The sequence below is a fragment of the Glossina fuscipes genome, unplaced genomic scaffold, assembly GCF_014805625.2.
Source record: "Glossina fuscipes isolate IAEA_lab_2018 unplaced genomic scaffold, Yale_Gfus_2 28, whole genome shotgun sequence".
NCBI lineage: Eukaryota > Metazoa > Arthropoda > Insecta > Diptera > Glossinidae > Glossina > Glossina fuscipes.
In genome coordinates, this window is record NW_023998423.1 from 16,785,308 (window position 1) to 16,811,852 (window position 26,545).

General features: G+C 32.9%; 1 protein-coding gene across 6 annotated transcripts in view; it reads right to left on the reverse strand.

The window, feature by feature from the left end:
* LOC119636519 (filamin-B) overlaps positions 1-26,258 on the reverse strand; it is an 83,351-nt gene extending 57,093 nt beyond the window's left edge. For 4 of the 6 annotated variants that reach the window (XR_005247152.1, XM_038031907.1, XM_038031909.1 and 1 more), the window contains exons 1-2: positions 26,032-26,258; positions 8,370-8,771 (exon numbers count right to left, since the gene is read on the reverse strand). Coding sequence is in view for 5 of the 6 variants with exons in the window: in XM_038031907.1 (XP_037887835.1) it covers positions 8,370-8,618 (249 nt within the window). In the remaining variant the exon portion in view is untranslated. Of the gene's footprint in view, positions 1-8,369; positions 8,772-22,323 lie in introns of all 6 variants that reach the window. The other 2 variants (XM_038031908.1, XM_038031910.1) reach the window with 2 other exon arrangements.
* Between the last annotated feature and the right edge of the window lie 287 nt (positions 26,259-26,545).

Consider the following 26,545-nt stretch of genomic DNA (forward strand, 5'->3'; position numbering starts at 1 on the left):
CGGCCAGAGTACTTGGCTCGTTGATGACGTTAGCTTAAGTAGGGAAAAGTGTACTCCCTTTGCCATTGTATCTTTAATAGTATACTTTCCGATAGATTTGTAACTGAGATAATAGAAAGAAATAAATAAAGAAACTGTTGTTGTAAATAAATATAGTCAAGGGATTTTTAAAACAGACTGTATTTATGTAATTTCGAAGATTGAAGTTTAGCATTAAAGAATGATCAACTCTATCAACCGTTAACTAAAAAGCAGAGAAGAACATGTTAAGTTTGAAATAACTTACAATAAAGAAGATGCAAGGCAAAGACGGAAAAAAAAGAAACTTCTTTGAAAACATTTTACATAATGGAAAATATGTTTTTGAGTAAAAGAATGCAGCATTTTTGCTGGCTTTACAAACAAAAATAGAAAACAAAAACATTTTCCCTTTTTTTGTTTCGGTTTTTCTGCTTTTTTTTTTTTTTTTTTTTACTTTCGTTGTACGTTCTTTAGAGAGAACTGAAAGCCACCGCACAAATACTTTTAAACATTTTAAGGAAACTTGCTCGTTCAGCCATAAGTAAGTAAGTGTGGTAGAAAAATTCCAAAGTAAAAAACAAATACATATATACTGGAAGATTTACTTTTATATATAAATAAATATATATATATTTATATGTATATACCTCTGTCTAAGTGTGCAAAAAAAAAAAAAAAAAAGTTGTAAAATAATAAACTAAACTGAAACGAGAGTGAAATGAATTTTAATTGAGGCCAACGCACTGCCAGTCAGGCAGCCGACTAACTAACCAACCAAACCAAACCAACACTTGTCACAAAGTAGCAACATCAACATCAATAGGAACAACAATAACAACAACAGCAACAACAACAGCAATAACCCCAGCAACGTTTTCATATTTGGTTGTAGAGAAAAATAAACAAAAAATCAACTTTTAGCTTATACAGACAAACGGACACAAATACAAATACAAATATAAGCACACGCTGGTTTATGTCTATAAAACCTTTGATTTAGTCACTAACCAACCGTATTAACGTAGATAAACTTGTTTCACTTTTGGCAAGTCTTTGATTTTTGTTTTGCTTTGTAATAGTGCTGTTGCTAATGCTGATGCTGATGCTGATGTTGTTGGTGTTGCTGTTGCTATATCTGTTTCTGTTGCCGTTGCTCTTGCTGTTGCTGCTCTTGATGCCACTTCGCCTCGAAGTAAGACCAACAACTACGACATATATAACTTGTGTGTGTTGCGTGTGTGTGTGTGTGTGTGTAGCATAAGCATGAATGAATGCTCGCTATTTGTAGTTATATACATGTCATACATATACATGCATATATATTTATATAGTAGTGTATATATATATATATATATATATATATATGGATGTATATGACCAGATCGATCGATAGTAGTATGCTTGGATAATTGGTTAACTGGCTAGTGAGACTTTTTGCCCACATTATACTCTGTATGTGCATGCGCTGATATATACGTTCATGGCTATGATGTTTCGGTTTATAAATCCTAACCTAACACGGTCACATTAGGTTTGACAGCATATTTGTGCAAACACACACACACATACACACATCCACACACACTTGCACTCTCACACACTTGTACATTTATGCATACACGTATATGCACATGTATATATGTACACGTACATGCACATTTGATTATGCGTACCAAGCGCATATAGTTATTATAAGAATTTAATATGGTCAGCGTTTTCCAAATTAGGTAACTGGGATATGAATTCAATGGATTGTTAGAGAAATATTACTAAGAAAAAAAAATGCATAATAATTAATAAGCGTGGTTATGCAAAAAAAAAAAAAAAAAAAAAAAAAAAAAAAAAAAAAAAAAAAAAAAGCTTCACTGCTATCATTGCTTTGCAATTTTTTAAGTGGACAAAATAAAGTGTGAGATTAAGAAGCGAGAGAAAAAGCGGTATGATGTGATGCCACAGAGATCAGTCACTTTAAATATAAATAAAGCTCTGCAAAGAAAATGCGTTTAATGCAACGTCGAATTTACACTAAATTCATTCATTTAAATACGAATTCATAGAAATAGATTAGAGAGGCATAGATTAATTACTAGCGTGTTACTGATCCGGGGTGCAATTTAGAAGGTTATGTGACAATGAAAGAAACTTAATTCTATCACTGCTCTCTTGAATCCAATCGACATTTGCTGGAACGGAAAGGAAAAGTCGCTCAAAGCGGCAATTTTTCGCAAGATTATGGGCTGTGTGTGTATTAGGTTTCTTCTAACCCAGGCTAACCTGAACTTAAAAGAGGAACACCGATGAAAAGTGAATAGTGCATGGCTTGCTTGACTGATCGACATTGATAACCAACGTGAAAAAAACGCACTTATTCACTAGCATATCTCTCACGTGTGAGACGTCGATATCCACAAAGCTAAAGTTCGCATTACTACCCCGCGCACCTACTAACTACTAACTGCTAACTACTAGCCAGTAACTCCTTACTTCTAACTACTAAGTAGTTGTGTAAAAATTTTAATTAAAATAAATCTACTAAGACCGTTATTTTTCGCCAAATTAAACAGTTTTCACGGAGAGTTGGTGTGAATTTTCGGGAGCCATCAGCTTAGGTAACATTTTAACTCCTTAGCTAGGGATTCGCGAAAGTTTTGTTAGCACTTGTGATAACAAAAAATATGCCCCAGAGATATCTCAAGATCCAACTTTTTCTGATCAACGAAAAATTCTCTACTCGTTCCGTTCACATTTGAAAGTCCATCTGTGAAGCTTATGTCGCGAGAATTTAACTCAAAACCTGGAGCTTTATAGATAGTAATTCAATTAATGATTACAAAACGCGGCCTTATTCTACATGGAGAAGAGGACAGAAAATTGCAATTTCGATAAGAACCGCGACTATGAAGTCAGCGTCCACGGGTTCAAATCCCAAATGCGGTAGAGCCTTCTTCGGTCATAGCTATACTAAGCGCTCCGTCAGTATCGATTGGGTACAATCCCATTAGGCTGCAGCCGCAACATTCTTGTTTCTTTCTCTTTCTGACGATCGCCGTATTGCGCGAGTGGAGGACTCAGTCAATGGTCATATGAAAATACAATCCACAGGAGAAATCGATCTGAAAAGATCGATTTTAAAGATTTGGTAGACTTTGGTAAACATTTAAGATTGTCCCTCGAAAATGCACGAGACCATCAAAAAAATGTGTTCGCAATAATTAGGAAAGCTTCACTTACTCTCTACAGATCGCATTTATTTCTGGAGACATATTAAAGATGTGTATTTGTCAAGGTGACAGATAACAGAATTTCATCCGAAGTGAATATTATTTCCTCACCGTTTCAAATCATGAACATGACGTGCGAGTTTTGAACTTTTAAAGGACGGTTAGACGCGTTTCAAGGAAATTACAAAACGATATTTAAAATGAAAAAAGTGTGCAAATATACCTTGAAACATGAGCTTGTAGGGTATACATGGTTGTGATCAAATTATGAAGCTTTTCAGTAAGAATTTAATATACACACCAACAGTCTCTGAAGACTAACACGAATCTCTCATTGAATGAGTTTTACAAAAGAAGGGAAGAAACTAAGAAATCTTCGCGGGAATCTCGCGGCAGTAATTACTTGAAATTATTTATATTTATTGCCGCATATATTATTTTTAATAGATTCATTATTTTTATTTATTTCCTTTTTTTATTTTATTTTAACTTAGAAGGCAAAACCGTTTGGACAGCACTGGCTATTTGCTTTGTTCATCACTCATACATGTGTATGAGTGTATGCAAATTTAGTTAGAAAAACCTTAAAACAGCCCACTTTGATTTGATTTTCCGGTTCATAAGTATTTTCAGTTTCTTTTCAGTAATGTTCTTGCTGTTATTCTTGTTGTTGTTGGCCTAATTGTTGTTGTTGTTGTTTTTTTTTTTTATTATTATAGTTGTGTGTTTTGCTTACTTCTTTTATTTGTGGTTGCGCATAAATTTACCCAACTTTGCCCACTTTCAATTTTTGTAAATTATATTTTTTTTCTTATGTTGAACTCATACATAAAAAAAAAAAAAAAAACAAGAAAAGAAAAACCAGAACGTAGGCTCTGTGTTTGGGAAAGAAACATGCATTCGAATCGATTTGATTTGCAATTTATGCGGTACGTATGCATGCACGTGTGGTGCGGGAAAAATGCAATTACGTAAATTATACAATAAAGAAAGAAACAAACAAAAGGAAAAAAAATTCTTTTTTTCTTTCTTTCTCTTTATTTTTTCTAGTTTTTTTTTTTTTTTTTCATAGGTTTTGCTTAATATGTTCCGGCAAATGAACAAAAATCTATTTAAAGCGTACAACAAGCAGCTGCACAGTAGAAATAATTCGTTTGCTTTCCGATATATAATCAGGCATCTATTGAAATACTTTATTAAATTAGTAAATATCGATAAAATTTTAAATTCACTCTACCGAGTAATAAAGGCAAACTGATGTTATCTTTTCGTTTGTAACATCAACGAGCATCAACGCTATTTAAGCTTAAGTTAAATCGTTTTTTAGATAGAAGGGAAGAAGTATAGAGGCAAGGAAAAACCAAAGTCCGGATTTTATTGCCCACATCATCATCAGGACGAACGGTTAAATCTACGAATCAACGGATATAGAGCAAGTATTGATTCAAATTTTCTATTCGAGTCGGATATTTAAAGTATCTATTATCGAATGCAGCGAAATGCTTAATATTAAGGCCAGCTGCGACTAATCAAAATAAGCCTGAAATGAAGAGAGAGAGACACGGTTTATCATAAAGGCTAAAATGGATGAAGGTTAAGATAAAACATGATAGCCATGATATGAGGAGAAAGACAAATCATCATCAAACACTTCAAGACCAAGATGGACCAAGATAAGCTTGAAATGGAGGTAAAGACTAATCATTATTAGCTCTAAAATGAATCAAGAGCGGCCTTGAAAGGAGAGATAAACTATCATCAAAAACTTCAAGGCTAACATAGACCAAGATAGTCAGGATATGAGGGCGAAGACAAATCATTATCGAACACTTCAAGGCCAAAATGAATCAAGAGAGGCCAGAAAAGAAAGGAGAGGCAAACGCCCTTCAATGCTCGGAGGGAACAAGACAGCCATGACAAAGGGGGAAAGACAAATTGCTATCAAACACTTGAAAATGGTCAAAATGGGCCAAAATAGGCCTGAAAGAAAGGTAGAGATATATCATCATCAATCATTTCAAGGCCAAAATGGGCGAAGAGAGGGCATAAAAGAGAGAAGAGGTCCCCAAAGCTACAAAGGAGCAAGATACCCACGATATGAGGGGAAAGACAAATTACTATCAAACACTTGAGAGGCAAAATGGATCCAGATAGGTCTGAAAGGAAGGCGGAGACAAATCATCATCTAACATTTCAAAATAAATTGAAAGCTTTACGAGTGGAAGTATAGAGTGTTTAAGGGGAATTTTTCGTTTAATTCTCATTTTAACGATATATGAATTTCCATAGTTCTTACTGAATGGTCATTAAATATTTTTGTGGTGAATTTTGTCAAGAGAAAACGCATTCAATTAAGACTAACGTGCTTTAAATGTACAAAGATTTTATCAATATGCGATAGTTTGCTTTTAAAGCTGACTATCTATCATTTAAAGAGAAATTTTCAACAAAGATGTTCTGCAAGTGAACGAGTTCAATTTAGCTGGACTATTGCGTATTATTGGAATTGAAGATAGGCAATTGATCTCAGGTCGAATTTGAGACAATAAATTGATGCCAAATGATTTAAATTTGCATTGATTTAAATTCCATTCGAAACGAGTTCGTTTCGTTTAGTGCACTGCACATATGGCAATGCAATGTTACAATTCACTCGTCGAACCTAATGTAACTCGTTGTCGACGAAGTTTGCCTCTTCACTTGACCGCATAATATTTACAGTAGCAAATAATCAACTTTTGTTAAGAAACAAAAAGGCACAGCAATCCAAAAAAAAAGTAATTTAAAATGTAAATATTTTCGTTAATTTCGAAAATATTTTTTTTTTGTTTGTTTTATTAAAAAGCACAAATACAATAAGCAATTGCCGGACATGCAAGGACTCTGTTTAATTTTCTGTTATTTTATATGTTGATTCACTGTATAAACGACTCATGAGAAGGTTATGTTTGGGTTGAAACAAATCTTTGATATTCATTCCTTTCATTGAAAGCTTTTTCCATAAATAGTAATCAAGAGGGTTCGATAGATACTTTGTGAAAATATCCTTTTTTAGAAATTTCGCGTCGATATTTGCTATATAAAACGTCAATTATTGATGGGAATAAACGTTCGAGCACGGACAAAAGAAAGCAGCAGCTGACAGCAAAGAATGGGCGTAGAGTGTTTTAAGACCATATGCTAGCTCATATATGCATGGGTAACCGGGTAGACAAGAATCCGCCACTAGCAAGTCCATGTTTGCGGGTTCAAATCTCAGTGCGAGAGAGTTCACTTTAGTCGCATTTATAGTGAGTGCTCATTTACCCATTGTGCACACAGCCACTATGACAATCAATGAAATCAGTTCACTTTAAATGTTTTAGTTATTTCAAAGTCAGGTACACCAGCTTCCAATTAAAACTGGGAATAGAATAGGATCAATTTTATTTACTTGATCAAAATTTTTGGAAAATACTGTAAGAAATTCGACAGTTATAATAGCAGAGAGACGGAGGTAGAACGCACAATTAGAGGGTCAATGTAAGAGAGGAGAAAAACGTACAAGGTAACGAACGCACAGGTGAATAAAAGGATGGTTAGAGACAATACACATGGAAGTATAAGGAGATAGAAATGACGCATTAACATGTACGCACTCAGATGAATACTTGGCCGAAGGGAGGAATGAAGTATGGCATTGGGATGGAAGTGATAGTGGGATAAGCATGGAGGATGCAGGCGAATCAGTAGGAAACTGGGCCGACGGAGGGATAGGCAGACGAGGAGACAAGACAATAGAAAGCTGAAAGGATAAATAGTTAGAGAGATGAATAAGGGGAGAGAACAACGTTTACATTGATCCACCTGTGGAAGGAATGGCAGAGGAATTGGTGTAGTGGATGGATAAAGGGATGCATAGATGGCAAAGAGAAAACATTTATAGCAGACAGACTTATGAATAGAAAAACAAGAAAACATCAGTCAGATGGATAGACTAAGTTATAAACGGATGGAACAATAGATGACGGGTCCATGCATCGACACAGCTTTGTTGGATGGCCATTCGTAGAACGAAATACAAATTTAGAATGACTATTGGCGAATCCATACGAATTGTTGGATAGTACCTCAAACGAAATGTGTCAAAATTTCATGAAATTTCGATCATTAGTTTACTTGTGTTGGCGTCACTAAGACAACTGTAAATTAATTGCAGGAAAGTAACAAAACTTTCAAATGTTTCGTTTGAGTTTCGGTATTCGTTAATAGAGGCGCCATCAGTACGACCATCCTACGAACTATTGGGTGTTATTGCTTTCTTAATAATATCTTTCAAGCTCTTCCAGGACTTATGCTTTTCACAGAGTGATTGAAAACTCATGATATATAGATAAGCTATAGATCTTCAGGGAGCGGACGTATGGACTTCTGAAAGATTCACCGATGTGACACTGAATTAAAAATGTGTTTATGTTATGCGAATAGATATTGTAAAGCAAAACAAAAAAAAGTAAAAACAAAAAAAACCTCTACATCTACATGCTTCAATGATCGATGTTATTATTAAAATTCCAAACATTAAATGTAATTGAAACTATTCTTTTTTTTTTTTGGTTTTTTTTTCTAGATTTTATGTAATTGAAATATTTTATAAAATAGAAATTTAATGAAGCATTTTTCATGATATTCTAAACTCGTATATATTTGTTATTTGAAATAAATTATATGTAAAAAAGAGGAGAAAAAAAAAAAAAGAATTGCATTTCATTTCATCAAATGACAGCTACAACAAGTTGCGACAACAATGTCGGCGCAATTTAAATGCAATAAAAAAAAAAAAAAAAGCAAAAACAAAAATAAAAAATTATAAAAACATTTCAGATAATTAACAGCACACACACAGATGAGTAATGTATTCATGTAAAAGGGGAAAGGTTGGGTTGGGTTATAAAACGCTTGATTACTTTTTAAACAATATAAGTAAACACACGTACGCATAAACACATATTGTGCTGGCATTCTATGTGTTTACCTTACTAAGTAAATCTCTAATTTCCAAGTAATTTGATTATCTTTTTTAGATCTATATATATATATATATATGGATGTATAGATATAGACATACATAATATAAATTGAACTTACCTGCATACCGGTGCCACGTAGATGCTCATTAACCCAATTGCGAAATGTGTTGGCTTGTATTTCAACCCATAAATCTTCGTTGCCGCGTATATTCATACCTTTGGCAGCAGTGCCCTCTGGACTACGTGCCACTAGGCCGGCATGTGTGATCTTTTGTGTTTCGGTTGTGCCATCGACATTGTGCTTCAGTAGACCGGTATGTGTAATTTTAGCGCCTTTTATATCTTTGATATCCATGGTGCCAACCATGGCAAGTACACAACGCTTAAGTGCGCTCGTATAGCTAAACGTAAACACTTACATACACTACGAATTTGCTTTTATGGTTTACCGCTTTTTATTTAACACTTTAAAGTTTAATTTCCTCAAGGAAAACATTCTATTTATCTTCAGTAAAACTCTCTTGAAAGAAAATTATAATTAAATTAATTAAGTTAATTATTAATCTTAGATTTTTATAAAGACTATCTTTGAAAGGATGTGTGGCTTTGTTCTATCCTACATATATACATTGAACTTATATTGTATGATGTCGTGATAGATGCTCTTTATAATTCTTCTAGCGAAAGTAAGAAAGCATTTACTCATGGAACATGTCTTCCATGCTTTAAAAGCATTTTGACATTTTTTTCAAATTCATTTAAGTGCAAAAATCACGTGCAGGCACGTGATTGTACCTAAGCTAGGACCACCTTTCGCTTTTTATAATTGCGCTGATGACTGAAAAATTTAATGCTTTTCATAAACTTTTTACAATAATTTCGCGGCAATAGCTACTAGGAGAGAAAGAAAATGAGGAGAATGTTATGACATTTTACGCAAAGGTATTTGTGCAAGGACTCAAACTTGCTTTTTGGCAATTTAAGTTCTAAAATTAAAAAATTAATACACAGATCTTAAATTCGTACACAAAGTTGATCCGATATATATATTATTTAACTCAGCGGCGAGGTCGGGGTTGGTTTGCTTCATTTAGCGAAATTCTTGAATTTAGTGAAGGCAACGCCACAATGCTTAACAGAGAATGCGTATTTCTTAAAAAAACTGAAACAAAACAAAGTAAGGTCATCCTCTAAACTTCTTCTAAAGTCTATTGCAAATACCTGAATAAGCTTCTTTACGCGTTGCCAGATGGTATAGCAGAATGTTGTCTTACTCCTCGCATCTTAGTGAGCAGGACAAATCCTGTTATTTAAGAACTTCTACCCGAGTGAGACTATGTCAATGCGCTCTTCATTGAAGAAAGTGAGGCCTACTCAACACCTCAAGTTGAATTTTGGGGTAACTACATTCAATGTGACAAACTGTGAAAGGCATTTCTCAAAGAAGAGCAGTTGTCTCTAAATATTGAACGTGGGTATGTGCGTAAGCTTATCCCACAGTGCCCGATGGCACACGGATTATGAAAACGCACATACAGCGCCTTGAAGGATGGAACATACTTTTCGAGAGATCCTGAACCTCCAAACCGTGGGAAAATGCCAACAGAAACAAGTTCATCGCATGGCTCTTATTTTCAGATTCATCATAACGACACTTTTAATGATGAGAAAAGAAATCTTCTTAACAAGACGAACTTGCCATCGGCAGGAATGTCAGTCCGCACGTAATAGTCAATCAAGATTTTCTGGCTATTTATTCTTAATTGATATCATTAGACTTCTTCAACAAATGATTCAAAACAAATGTCTCGACAAGTGTCTCGGTGCAAGGAGGGAATTGCAAAAGATTAAGACTAACGAAAAGCCCTACGATTTCCTTTGTGAATGAAACCAGTCATGGCAAGGAAGTCGGTCATCTTTCTTAAACGCAAATTGGAAAAACTCTTGATACTTTTTTAAATAGTGCAATAAGCCATTCATGCCATAAGAGGAATCGTTTGCTAAAATGGTCCCTTAACAAAGATAATAATAATAATAATAATAAAAAAATGTTTTTTTCATGTTTTATTTAATATTTTTTTATATATTTTTTCACGTCTAAATCTTTATTTCATTCGGTTCGCATTTAAACTGCAATACATATAAACGTTAAGAGCTTCAGTTATTTCGTATCATCCTCAGGCGAATGTATTTACAAACTCTACCTCTAAGTAAAACAATTACATCAACAAATAATAATTTAAACTGAAAAATAAGCTCAAAAAGACATACACATACGCATATATAAAAACAAATACAAAATACACACACACTTCCACTTCAATATATTTTAATGGCTCCACATACATTCATTCGCTCGCTTATTCAGTTTGTTAGTTAGTTAGTTTTTTCAATAAAGTCAACTGCCAGGTTTATAAAGCTCTTTAGCGAGATGGATGAAAAGAACAGCAAGAAAAGAAAAAAAAACTTGTTTTTTCGCCAATGATGACGTCAATGGCCAAAATACATTACCAAAGTAACAACAACTTGTTTTTGTAAACATTTCTTTTTGTTTTTTTTCTTCATTTTTTTTTTTTTTTTCGTGCTAAATGCATTAAACTCTCTGAAGGGATTTTGCGTAAAAAAGCATAAAAAAGTATTTTTTGTTTTGTTTTGTTTTTTTACTTTTAGTTTGTTTTATATTTTATATATATTTATTTTTTTGTTTTCATGATGTCTCGTTACTTGACTCTCTTGCTTAAACTGTGGTCGCCGTGATATGCATTTATGTCGTTATGGCTCTTAGTTAGTATGTTGCGCTCTCTTTCGCTTAGTTTATATTTTCTTTCCTTTTTCTCAGTGCTTTAAATAATACTTGATTATTATATTTGTTTCTTTTTTCAAATATTTGAAATTGAAAGCATTTTTATGCTCTATGCTCTCTGCTAAAAAGAATTTTTTCTATGGTTTATATTGTTTTTTAAAATTAAAATTTTTTTTTTTTTAAATAATTATGTAGGAAGTTGTCCAACCATTTAGAGCAGAAGGTTATCCATACATTGTTATTATTATTGTATTATTATTAATTAATATTATGTTCTCAGGTGTACATGTCGTTTTGATTATCTTGATTTTATTTTATATATAATATTTCTTTTGGCAAAGGCGTCATGCTTTACATTGGATAGCTTTGCTAGCCATGGTATTGGATTTTAATCAAGTGCTTAACGTCGTACAGTATATTAAAAAATTTTAACTCATTTAATCTCATTATCCATCCATAGCTGATGTAGACTTCAGTCTATAAGCAATGCTTATCAAGGTCCCCTGTTGGGACCGTTAACCACAACCGAGTCAAAGATGTTAAAGCGTTTATGCCACCAGTCATAACTGACTTTCAACCGGAATTTTTAATTTTGCAGAGAGAAAAAGCTTTTAACACGGCACCTGATAGAATTAGGATCATGGAGAGCACTCCGAAGCACTCAACGAAAGAGCGCCAGAATTTAAAATTTAATGGATTATACCAGTAAAGCCTGGCTTTCCAAGCCAAACTTCCTATAGCTTACTGGTTTTTCAACCTGAAATGCTTTGGATTTCTTTTGAACTTCATAATGCGTTCATAACGCAGCTGGTAATATGAAGTAAGAGGACGCCTCCGCGATTATTAAGTCGACGTACACGGATTCAAATCTTAGTGCGGTGAACTGTCTGGCTCTAGTGAGTGTTCAGTCGGTAAAGGCCCAACACTTATCTATTGGGCACGCATCCACTAGCCTGCGACCACTCCCTATCTCTTCGTGTCTCTTTCTCAATTTTTTCTTATCTCATCGCCATGAGTCACGTATAGATGACAACCCCTAAACAATTATCTTCTTGCAAAGGGGTTTTTAAAACAAACCTTTGGGTGTAGTTTGTGAGTTGAAAATGCCATTTTTAGAAATGAAACTGATATCGTAGCTTTCGTCAAGCGAGAATGCGGCAGAAACATAACTGCTGATATCTTCTGGCATAAATTAGATGATATCGACTTGGACGGTATGTGGCTTCAATGGCGACCGCATTTTTGCGCCGAATATTTCCCGGACGTTTAATTTCGTGCTTTGATGACATGAATTAGCCACCAAGATTGTACGATGGACGTCTTTCATGGGATTACGCAAGCGATCAAATTTATGCGAACTAGCTTGAAGCTCTTGATATTCTGAAAGCGACGAAGCCATTGCCCGAACTATCGAAAACTATCTCGAAAAGATGTACATTACAGTAAGGTATCCCGTGGACAACAATTAAATGATATTGTCTTTCTACAAGTAATGGCAAGGACCGAATAATATATGGACAAAAACATTTGATATAAATGAATGACACGATGTACGATAGATTGTCACCTCCTTATCTCTTTGCCTCTTCATGAAACTAGATTTGCATCTGTTAGCCATACCCTCACTTGAGCAACATAGATTTATTCTTGGTGTTTCCTCCCTAACTAAATTAGTAAATTGTGTTATCGATTCGGCGACATTACTTGATGAGATAAACCATAATGTCTCGACTCGTTTCTCTAGGAACGTTATCTTCGTAAAGCTAGATATAATTACGAGTTTTTCAATCTGTTCAGAGTCCTTTGCAAGAATCTAAATGTTATCTATTACTTAATCCCAACATCGGATTCTTTATATTCTATCAAGTCAGGTCATCTTAATGTGAGCGATTTGTCTATGTCGTACTTAGATTAATTTGTAATCTTAACACCTTAGTATCATTCGAAAATTAATTAAATTTGTTTACTATAACCGGTTGCTAAGCTTTTGCATGCTTGCAACGACTTAAAGGTTTACTCACAACTCCGATGTCTACCAGTTGCGTGTAAGCCTCTGTGCTAGCTAAGTACATGCTTTTTTTCCTCCTTTTCTTTCTTCTCTCTCTTTTATTTATTTACATATGAATTTCATTCCTTTTGTATATTTGTCATTTCTTTTGTCTTTCTTCACTTCTCTTTATGTACTTTTTAATAATAATTCGAATACGATTTACTTCTAAGAGTCAATTGAATTCGGCTGTTTATTTATTTTCGCTGAATTTCATGTGTGAATAAATAAAATGAATAAATAAATGAAATATGCGTAAGTTGTCGAAATTTGTTCTCGGGTCTCGAAAAGTTAATTTTTTTTTAGTGAAGTTACTAAGTAAAGGTACTGGAAGCATTAATCGCATTTTCCGTAGAACTATGCTTATCAAGTTAAACGTGTTTCCAGTGCTTGCAGGTGTCAAGCAATTTAAAATTTCAATTCTAGCTTATCAATAATTGCCCCTTGTGAAGACCGTAGTATTTTTTTTTGGTTTCGTTTTTATAGCTGATTTTTTAGATATTTTTTCGAAACGCAGTATATTTTTAAGGTGTTGAAGTTACTTGCGATAAACTTGGAAACTTGGGACAAACTGACAATTAAAACCTTTGGTTCTTCATTTTCTCTTTCTATATTCGTTTGATTTTTGACTAATAAAATGCAAATAATTAAACAAGTTGTAACGTAATAAAAATATGTATAAAATATTTAAATATTTAAAAGAAAAGACAAGCAAAAAAAAACGCAATCCGCTGCCTTTTTCAAAGTAAACGGCCCATAAAAGAAACTTGTAACTACAGCCAAGGCAAAGCGAAAAGTTCGTATACATGCTTTATCATGTAAAAAGATTCCAAGATTTATTAAAAGAAACAAATTCGAAAGCTTTGCGTTTAATACATTCATTAATGCATTCATTAAATTAAAAAATTATTAAACATTTGATTAATCGAAACAAAAAAATTAAGACGATTGTGTATTTGCGGATTATTATTACCTGATGAGATTATTACATATTGTGAGTTGGCGTTTTATCTAATCTGATATTTATTTAACAGGCCCTTCCTTTCCTTCTAGAACAATAACTCAGTACACATAAGAATACATGAGTCAGGCTCTGTACTTTATTTTAATTTATTCCCTTTTTTACCTTACACTCCCTGTGCTAGAGGTATACATGCGCGGATGTGTGCAACAAGAAGAAGATTTTGGAGCAAACGCGTCTGTTATTATATCAACTGATTCAGTTTCAAAATTACTTCCTGAATCGATTTAAGCTTGTATGTCCGTTTGTTCGCCTTGTTTTTTTGTGTTCAACCTATTACTCGTAACTTTTGAGATATCGTGTTCAGGGACGTGCTTTGGCTTAAGGACAATTATTTCGATTCGGACCACTTTTCCAATGCAATGCCTTGTTTTGAAAAGTCGTACTATGAATGACTGTATTAAGCGAAGTGGTGCATGGAAGTTAATAGTGGTCCGTCCCCAGATCGCTTATTACTTTAACATACAACAAATCTACCAAAAGATATACTAAAAGTCATTTAATAAGCTTTTAATCTGACACATATATGGCAACACTATTCCCAGGACAACATGATCTCTGGACAGTGCTTGTCTTCAAACGAAATGTGTCAAAATTTCCTGTTATTCCGACCATTAGTTTGCAAGTTATTTTAGTGAGGCTACCTTGCATGGCTTTCGCTGGTTGCTGTGCACTAGGCTGCCTGCTGACTTGCCACTTTAGTAATGAATCGATGTTTTATTTCTTGCCACATATAGCATTTCATTTCGCCTAGACAGCATTAAAAGATGTGAAAAAGCGCCAAACCGGGACCAAACCGACGCCATACAGCCGTCAGCAAGGTATTATCAAAAATGATAATGTCAAACGTGGCAGCCGCTTCGAACGGAGCTTTCTCATGGACAAAAGTTCACACAAAACAGCAAATATATTGCCTTCTGATATCTTTAAAGTGTCATCTACGTCATGCACGTAGTCTTCCAATACTATTTTGTGCACTTGATTCATGTTTTGCGGAACAACTACCGATTTTGAGCGACCAAAGCGTCAAACGTCAACGGGGTTCGTATGACTTTTTTTAAAATTGACAAACCATCCACAAATGTATCTTTTCGACAGATAGAAGTAGCCATAACACGTTCCGAATCAACAATTGTGAACGGCATTTGGTCTCACCAAAAAGCAGTAGGTAGTCAACAAACGAGATTCAGATTTTTACACTTCACAAAAACAGATATCAATAAAGCTACTGTAACTTGTGAACTAGTCACTCCCAATCTCATGGAATTTCAATAGATTTCATTTACAAACCAAGGCGTTGTCATATACATATCTTTATGTGCCAGATCGGAAACTTATTGAGTGATGTGTTATCATTTTTTTTTTATTTTATAATACATACATTATATTTTTACATTATATTGATGGAATGTTTTATTTTTTTTTATTTTATCTATTATTTAATAATATTAAGAATCACATTCTTCCGCAATGATTATTAAAATGAGGTCATCGAAGACGAAGGAAGTGCATGCAATCTTTCTAATAAAATGTAATGACTTGCAATCATATTAGTTTTTATATGCAAAAGGAATGTAAAGCAAAAAAAAAAAAAAAAAAAAACGAAATATTTTTAAGTACTCGATGAATTGTACAGGCGAAGAATTCACTGTTTGCAAGCATCAAATCAAATGTAGAGGAGAAAATTTCATCGTTGCAAGCATCAAACAGAAATTAAAGGACAATAAAAAGGGAAAAGAAAAAGAAAATTGAATTCAAAGGAATTTCTAAAGCAGAAAAAGACGTTATTACTACTTCGTCAGCTAAGCCGATTATAGGCGCACTGAGCAAACTGAGCACACTGAGCTATAAGGAAAGGCAGAGCACTGTAGTTTAGGTCAAAAGGTTTATGATGTTGCTCTTATTATTAATGTGTTCAAGAAGCAAGTCAAGCAGTATTTGTAGTTTGACTTATCGATTTCAATAAAGAGTGAATAAATGTTTCTGACTCAGTCATCTATTAGGTCGTCTTGTTAGCACGATAAGCAAAATAAAACAAAATAGTGCATATTAATATTGTATTTATACCATATTGTGATGTAAGGGAAAAATCTATGATGCCTAAATTTAAATTCGAAATTAATTAATTAATTAATGCCTTAGCGATGTCATAAGATGAAGTTTGTTGTCAGCGATTAGTGCAGCGAACTTTCAACAACAAAATTTCCAGAGCGGAACCTAATAAAAAGTACTTTTGTTCCAATGAGTTTTTCAGCCTGCGAAACATTATTACCTTGATCGAAGCGATATTTTAAAATAGTGCACACGCGAAGTCTTTCACAGTTTTGCTTTCGGTCTAATTAACAAATGTCTTAACATTTTTAGTTTTTTAATTCTCTACACGCTCTCATCTCTCTCCCCTTTTACACGAGCTATAGGGTGGATTGTTATGAAAGCATCGTCAAAGTTACGCGGTTTTAAAAGCAAAATTTGCACGAAATCTTTACAGATTTTTTATTTGACCCATCTGTTGTGAATAGTAAAGTTTACGATTTTAAGCAGCTTGTAACAAGGGACGTAATGGTATGGGGAAGGGTCGGACGAAATGTCCTATCATATCCTATGTGAATGCGAGGCCACCTGTAGAATCAGATGCCAAGTGTTTGGCGAGCAGTTTATAACGCCAGACAGAGCACGGTGCTCCGCTCTGATGGGATTCATAAGACTTCTAAACCTGGAACATAGGCGCGTACAATAAATTGTTAAGGCCGCGGTATGGATTGCTCGCATAGTAAGATCTTAAACCTGAAGGAGAACGGAATGATGTACAGTCAAACCTGTTTATAATCCGCTTTTGCGGTCGGTATTCGTCACTGTAAGTTAGTTAATCATTTAAATTGTAATGATTAACTAAGAAAGTTAATAAATTATAAGTGATTTATGAAATGTTCCGAAAGGTCATATTTATATGTGAATTGAAAATTTGAAAAATATTTAATGGTTTTCAATTGCTACTATAGCGTCCTTTAGGTGTCATGACGCCCACGTTGTACTCTTTGCTGTCATATCCTATTATGAAGATCTGATTAAACTTGACTAAGAAAGTCTAAATGTTCCTTAGATAGTTGGAGAAAATATTTGTAACTTTTTTTGGCGTCTTTCCTTGTTATTTTATTATATCATGATTGATTGGGAAAGTAAGGCTGCGGTTAAAGTATTGTTTTATAGGAAACATGAGTTTAGTAAACGTCTGATGTCCTTAACATTACGGGTGAAGATAGTGAGTGCAAGAAATACTCAGGATTCGAAAAGGTCGACGTATTGAAGCGAATCGCCACATCAATGGCTATTCCTGTAGCATAGGATCGTATAACGTAAGTTAGCAGGAAAATGAAAAAGAATGCCTTAAAATCAAATAAATGCGATAATCATATGAAAAGTGTCGTATGCTCTGTTTACTATACCTTAGCTCTAATAGAATAGAATGGAATTTTTGAAACATCATTACAAAATATCAGACACAAGTTGACAAACTTATAGATAAACATGACATTATATATATATATATATATATATATATATATATGTATGTATGGATAACATATAAAAACAACTTATGACTGACATCATATCAAATTAATGGCGATAAGTCATTCTAGAAAAATGCTTAATAAGAAGCATTCAACGGAGAAATCACGTTATATCGATTAGATAAAATAAAATCAATGAAATGAACTGAGACATAAAATGATGAGAGGGAAAACACAAAAATATTGATTGATTTGTAGATAAACACCAGAGGAAGGGGAGTTTAAACGATTTCAATTATTTTGTTTTAATAAAACAGAAAAATTAGTTTAAATCTACAATGAATTTCCATTCATTATATATATAATAAACTAACAATTTAACAGAAAAGGTTAAACATTGAAGAAAGGAAATCGAGAGCAAAAGTGTATACATTTAAGTGGCATGATGTAAGCAAAACATTTATTAATACTTTAAAATTGATTACGTGACTCAGAAATGCCAAAATATATGTATATGATATATGTATATATATATCAGCCTGAAAGTGATATGTTTTCAGTGGCATATATATGAGGTTGAATCATATTATCCCTTTCATTTTGTTCATTTGTGTGTGCTTAAATACGTTTTGAGGTTGAATAATCGCAAATCTGTTCCTCTATCCATTTATACTTGCAACTTTCAGGGGCGCAACAAAACGCTCCAACTTCCATCTAACATTTACTTATAAATGTAAAAACTAAGTCCGAGATTGAATTATTATAGAAGCCTATCATAAGTATGGACTTGTAAGCAGGTTTGTTTTCTTCTTCTGCTGCCTTACAATTGACATTCTGGAGCTAATTGTATATCTGCGGAGAAGAAGTTTAGGTAATCTATTGGAACATGACTTCTGGTCTCTATAGTCATATCTCATTCAAGAGAGATGGTAGATTAACAATAGCCTATTCGATCGATAGTCATTGGAAAATCGATTGCTGCTTAGATCTTGATATTACCGGTATGAAGTAGTTTAGAGTATTCTAAATGTTAGTCTGGCCTTTAGTAATAGTTCTTCGAGAAGTTTCAGAGTGGCTGCCATTACATGCAAAGTTAGAGAAGTATCATACTAGACTGCGAAGAGCATGCATGGAGCATGCGAAAATATGTGGATATTCGTCTCAAAGGAAAGTAAAGGTTTTAGCAAAGCTTCCTCTCAACAAAAAGCAGTTTTACATATAGAGGTATCTTATTGAGTTATCGTTCTCGAAACTTAGAGGACAACTTATGTCTAGTCCGCGGGTGGCCAGTTTGCACCATGAAAGTACGCCAATCATTGCCCATTCGTTTTTCGCACGATGCTCGCTCGCATATATGTGAATGTATATTGGATCGAACTGGGCAAACGGTCTGGAGTCTTAGAAGGTAACATAGGACTAACCAAGGGAAGTAAAATCCCGCTGGTGGGCATGAAGAACGCATTGTTTGCTCTATATGTTGTCCGCCGGTTTACGCCGTAAAGGTAAGTCATTGTAGACATTATTGCCCACACGTGTTGCGCACGATACTGGTTTTCGCTAAGAAGAAGATTGGGAGAATAACATTGCTACAGGACTTTCCCTTTAATAGCATAAATATTTACATTGAATATATGCCAGATCTGTTTATATGAATATAGAGCTTCGAACTTGTGGGTAGAGAGCGACAGCTGTAGCAGATTGTACGCAAATTTCTTTCCACCTTACAGGGCTGCATTTTGTTCCCGTTAAAAGTCCATGCAAATAAAATTTGCTTACCTAACGACTCTTAATTAAATGTATTCAAGTATTCCGACCCCAAAACGGATTTTCTCATAATAATCTTTCGATCTTTTTTCATAAAAACATTATACCATTCTTTCTCAAATCAAAGTCAATGGTATTATAGTTGACCTACTTTAAGAAAAGCGTTGATTTAAATTGAATGCACGTTAGTATTGCCATAGCATTGCAATTCAAATCAAACGAAAGAGATTTAATACAATTTTTTCAAGGAAATTTAAAAAAAGAACACCACAGAACAATAAATAACAAATTTAATGTGGGCGTAAGCCAAAGTCTTTTTAAATAATTTTATAGGAAAACAAACTTTCTGAGCATAGAATTTGTTTACTAAAAATAGAAAAAAAAAAACAAATGTAATTTTATTTTTTTTATTTTTTTTATTTATTTTTTTTTTTGTAAAGATACTCCACACCTATTACTTTGCAAAGTCGTTATTATGTGAAAATTGCTTTGAAATACCGACAATCACACCTACAATGTTGATATTGTCTTCAAAGGCAAAACTTAAACGAGGAATCAAACGCTGTAAAATGTTGTTATTGTTATTTTTAAAATAAAAATAAATTTCGATTTCACTTTAGTTAATGCTTTCAGCAATATTTTGGATTCCCATTAATTTTTATATGTATTTTAAACTTTGATTTAGTAATTATTACCTAAAGTCTTAATTCAAGTTTGAGTGATTGTGTGCTCGTAATTAAATGAAAACAATCCATTGAATTGATGTGCTGAAGTTTAAATAGCCTACGCTTTTTACTTACGGCTGGATCACACACTAACCAAAAGGCATACAAAATATTTTATTAAACACGCTTGTTGCTTAAGTCTTCTGTTTTTTTCATAATAATATCAGTTCGAGTGATTGTTAACGTATTTATTTATTTTTTTTTCATTATTTTGTTGTCTTTTTTTATTTAGCAATCACCACATGTTATAAATTCTTTATCTAACTATCTATGTGCGGTATACATATATAGGGAAATAATTTGGTCTAAAAAGTATTGAGCTCAAGAATAAAAACAATTTAATTTATTCCCCCTCTGATCGACTTATGGTCGAATTAAGATATTTTGGTATGGAATAAATGATTGCGAATGTAATACTTAATCATGTTATGATATATTTTAGAATAATAATATGATAAAAAATATTGTTCGCACAATAACATTGAACGAGATATTGGAAATGATTTATTCCCTAAGGCTATGTACGAATAGTTCGTTTATTATTAAAAAAATGTGATTACACAACTATAAACGCAAACTTGTTCACATATCACAATATCTACGAAAACGAAAAAAAAGCTTTAAGTAAATTTTATATTCACCATCGAGAGATAAGCTGTACACTAATCCTTTCATTCCATATGTAACTATATATTATGTATAGAACTGTATATTATATATATACACTCTTAGGTAAACATAAATAATAAATAATATTTATGTATGTAATGAATATATTTGCAGAAATATTTTATATATGTATTTACAACAAAATATTTATCAATATTTGTGGCCATCAGGCATCAAAGACGCTTTTTCGCAACATACAATACAGTTTTTTTCAAATTCTTTATTAGCGTGGAAAGACTTACGCGCATTCCAAACATAAAAGCAGATCGCAATTATGAATGTGCAAACGCTATAGACGGACGAACAAGTACGTACTAATATAACTGGATTACCCTCGCTAAGGTGGTGCAACTTTTGATATATACTAAGGCTATTGCGTTATGCGTGTGAAGAGACAACATATGTCGGAATGCAGGGAAAATCAATAAAATGCGTCGGTATATCACCGAATATATTATAGATATATGAAAAAATAATTACGTACATGTTTATGACCCACATATATAGAGATTTTTTATAAGGTTTATTAGAAGATATTGCGTTCACTTAGAAATGCTCAACGGTCCATATTTTTTCTTGCAAATTTCCCCTTTTCTGTTTAGTTATATATAATTTCTGCACAATTCGCTTCTGGCAATAAACATACTCGCAATAACTATAAAACTCGAGTGACATGCAAAAGTTTGAAAAGTGCATTATATATATGCATATATATGTATAAATGTGTTTTTTTATATTCATTTTTATCGATTATATCGAGGTTATAGATTTCAGAAATTTGAGCTATTCATTAATTCGATTTATGTAAGCTTTAAGTATCGTTAAATGATTTCAATCGCCGTCCACTGACATATCATTTTTTAATTATTTTATTTTTCCCTTTGATTATTCACATTTTGTCTCAAGGCAATTACAGTTTCCTTATTTGTTATGTTCGTTGTGCTCTTAATTTATGACCGATATATATATTTACACAAAAATATTTAAAGTATAACGTACTTCTCTTGTTCTTGATTACATTCCTGATAGAACACAATTTTCGCCTGCACTGCTGATTTAATTGTATTTTATATATGAATTTGTCTGTAGGTCCAGCTATTGTTGAAATTCTTAAAATCGGAAAGACTTGCGATAAAAAGACAAATTTTATTTTTAGCTATGCCTAAGAAAACCTCAAAATAGAAAACCGCAACAGCGCAAAAAAAAAAAAAAAAATCAAAATTTTGTTGTCAAAAGCTTGCTGTTGGTACGTAGCAGATATTGATTTGAAATCTAATAAAACCTTTCGATGAGAATAAATAAGGCTTAGTTAAAATAGATAGACGTAATAGATAGCACAGATATAACTTTCGTATAATATTCAGTTCTTTAACTATTACTTCGATTACTAATACTTACTACATTCTCTGGCGCTACCGCCTACAAGCATATCTAGTGGGACGTTTTGAGTATTTGTTAGGGAAAGCCTTACGTTTGATATAAGCTACACCTTCTTCTACACCTTTTTTTTATTATTATTATTATTATTACGTACTCCATTACTTGAGATCGCCAGTCCCATAAATTCGTTCTAAACTTCTATCACATGTATTGTTGTTGGTTTTTATTTATTTTTTTTTCTTCTTTTTATTAGTTCACTCATATCCTCAGCCAATTGTAATTCCGCTTTATTTAAAGTGTGCACATTTTTTGTTTGTTTGTTTTTTTTTTTTTTTGCTGTTTTCCATTTTAATGAATTTTTCATTTTGAGGTTTTCACTTGACTAATGAATATTTAAAAATTGTTGTGGTTTTGTCACTTTCAATTAAGATAAGTGTTTTAAAATTATTTAATCACGTTCAGAGAGACGTGTATAGCAACAGTCATCGATAAGTGCATATCAATGCTGATAATTTTTAGTAAATATTCTACTATGCCCATCTTTAGATAAGATTAGCATTTCGTTTCGTTCGGGAATAATGAAATCCATATAATAATGCTAACGGTAATTGTATTAGTAGTACTTACGTTAAATGTAATGATAATGCTAAGGTTCTCTCTCGTTAAGCAGAATGATAACATTAATCGTAATAATAACAGTAATGCTCAACCTAATGCTAATGTTGATGATAACCATAAAGTTTGTACTAATGGCAAAGCAATTTTTTTTACTTATACTAATGCTAACTAACGCTTGTGATAATGCTTCGGTTAATTGTAATGATAATGCTAAGTTTATTAATAATCCTCATGTTAATGTAACTGCTAATTCCAATGCTGACGGTAACACAATGACGTGTGATGCTAATGGTAACCGAAAGCGGAAGTTAATGCTAGTGACGTTAACAATGAAGCGATGTTAACGCCAAAGGGCTTGTGACAAGCACTTATTCTTATATTTGTACAAATGCTAATATTAATAAAAATGCATAAGCCAATGCTAAAGTTAACGGTATAACGGTGTGAATGGCAATAGTCACGCTGATGTTAGGGATAGCACTTATGCTTATACTACTTCTAAATGTAAAATAAATGCGGTCAGTCGTACCGCTAACGGCAATATTGATACTACTTACTATTAAGGGTAACAGTGAGGATAATGATAATTCTAGCGCTAATGCATTATGCTAACTTAAAAATGGATGATGAATCGATAATGATAATCCAAATGCTAATGATAGCAATAGCGCTTGCGTTAATGCTAGGCCTAATGTTAATATTTATGTTAACTACAAAAACAGTACTAGACTTTTATTACTGCCCGTGGTAATGATAAAACTTACGCTTATGTTAATGAGCATGAAAACGGCAACACAGTAATGTTAACGCTAAAGACAACACTAATAATTCGACTAAAGCTACACGTACTGCTAAATCTAATGCTAACTGGAAAAGTGTAAAATGGATGAGAATAGTTTTCACACTAATGCTAATGTTATTGTTAACGTAAACAGCATTGTTGATGCCAGTGCTAGCACTAATGCTAATGCTAAACATATGTTAAACATATTGCTCGTGCTAATTGAAAAATGGATGAGGCTAACCCTACAGCTAATGTCCAATGCCAGCAATGTCAATAATTGAAGATCTCTATTGAGATATAAGTATTTTTAAATTATTATTTGGATGACGTAAGGCGGCGAATGGAAGGGAAATTAATAAAACAAAAATATTTGACTCAATCTTCTTTGTCTTTCTCTGACGCGAACAATATTCTGCGTAACAATTAAAAAGCAATAATGAACAAAGTAAAGTAATAAGAATAGCTTAACGAAAAAGAAAAATCAAAAAGAAATATTAAATGAAGAGAGAACAAAGCTAAACTTTAGATTGATTAATGAATGTTTACGATTTTTCCAAGTATTTTTTTTTTTTTTTTGCGTGCAAAGTAGAAGACGATTCTTTACCTTCTTGGGCCTTCTTTACGAAATTATTACAAATGTGATGAAAAGAAACGACAAATAACTATAATTATACGATCTAGAGAAGTGAAATTATGGAAAAGAATTCAAGAAGGCAGAGGTGTGACATGACTACCAAATAACGGTTAGATGTAAAGATGAAAAACAAATACAAAAGAATTGCGGTGTCTTGGCATTGAAAGAGTTGTTAATAAAAATAATTAAGTTGAATATACAAAGAAATAGAAAAACTATAGGATAGAATAACAAACAGAAGCATCGAAAGAAAGATACAAAAGTAAGCTCATCTTCTTTCATGCTTTCTGGTTAGCTAGCAATCAACCACTTTTATTATATCAAGTAGTCTAGAAAATATTAAGCCTTCAAAATGTCAAAGTTGACGTATTGAGTTAGAGTTCAATTCTACTTTCGTCAATGACTGGAGCTATTTTATATCTCACCTCCGGCACGTCTTGCTCCACCCATAAACAAGTCACACAATCTACACTAACCTCAGATCGTATCCTTACCCTCCTATTTGTGCGTTATATGTTTTGCATCCCAAAGCTTTTTATTGACTGTGAACATGCTAATAGAGCGATGAGAATGACCTTTTAATTGAACTCTTAAGCCTTTTTTTGCCATTTGTTTCTTTGTGGTTCGTTGATAAGAATACTTTCAAACTTTTATTCTTTGATTTGTTTAGCAATTTAATACAACGGTGCTTGTGGGTGGAACAAGAGTCTATTTTCTAAGAGAATGTAATCATATTAATTACAAAAATGTTTTGTGAAGACGGTCGGAAAGATGGACAGACAGATTGACATGGCTTTGAATTTTACCATACTCTTAGGTGTTGATGCTTGAGGAATTTTAGGTAAGATACAAGCTATCAACGTCAACATGGATTAAGTTTTTTTCGTTTACGGAGATCAGGGGCCCAACATCACACGAACAGATGTACGCCCTTGCTTCAATCAATTCAGAATGTCTTTTGAAGTCTAGACAGTATTTTTATATGTTGTACGAGATGTTTTAAACTAGTGTACGTTATCTTGCAGTGAAGGGTAAATACTTAAATTTCTAAAACAGTTAGATCACTAATACCTATAAGATACAACTTATCACCGATAATATTTTATAAGCCTTCTTGTTGCTTTTCGGCTTTTGCAAGGATCAGAGGTGCAACAACGAACGTATAGATTAGCGCTCTTGCTTCAACTAATTCAGAATGAATGTTGAAGAGTAGAAGGTAATAATAAATTTTGTAAGACATGTATTAAGTAAGTATACGTTATCTTGCAGTGGAGGGTACAAACTTAAGTCATTGAAACAGTTAGATAACTAATAGCTACTAGTGGGTGGGAGAGCATTTAAATCTAAAGCTTTTATTTTCAAAAGATGAAAAAAAAAAAAACTTCAGGTGAATGAATTTATTAAAAAATCAATGTAAAGAAAAAATAACCAAATCTCTCTGTACAGCTGACCTTGAAAGTTGTAAATTCGTTGTTTGGTTTAGTTATTTCGTGTTTCGCAAACATGAGAACGCACAACAACCTAGCAAAACCAAATTAGTTTTAGTTGAAAACTAAAAATAAAAATTAATTGCATATATATGCAGTGTACATGAAAAAAAAAAAAAAAATCTGACACTTGGAAACTGAAACAGAAAAAACTAGCAATTATGTGAATGAATGACAAACAAAAGCGGCACAAATTAAGTTTATCTTGAAATTAGTAAACAGTAAACCCACACATAGATTGAAACACACACACACATACACATACACACACACACACACGTACACACACACACACACGCATACACACACATAGAAGAGCAAGTACACACGCCCGCTTACCTATACAGAGATAAACTAGATTCAAAAACTCTTGAATTAAGTTAAACAATAAAAGTATTAAGCGAGAAATAGTTTTTTGTTTTTGTTTTCATTTTTTTTTTTTACATCTATCCAACACGCAATTAAATCAAAGATACATATTAAAGAAAACTTTCTATAATTTCATGAAAACACCTACACGCACTATAAAGCAAATTAAAAATTGTAATATATTTTTTTTTTTTTTTTAAACACAAATATTTCTATACTTAAAAAAAAAAAAAATCTAAATTGATTTTGAATTGTTTTTGAGTAAAAAGCATATAAAAAAAAAAAAATGTTTTTTCAACACACTTTTTTGTTTCTCTTCTCTTTTTTTTTTGTTTTTTTTTTGTTGTTTCTTTTGCGTATCGCTTTTTAGCCGACCACGTCTTAACTGATTTACTTGCAAACGTTAACTGTTGTGTTAACTCACCTGTCTCAACGTAAAGCGTACTCAATTCAAACTCGAGACTTTTGTTTTCCTATTAAGCAA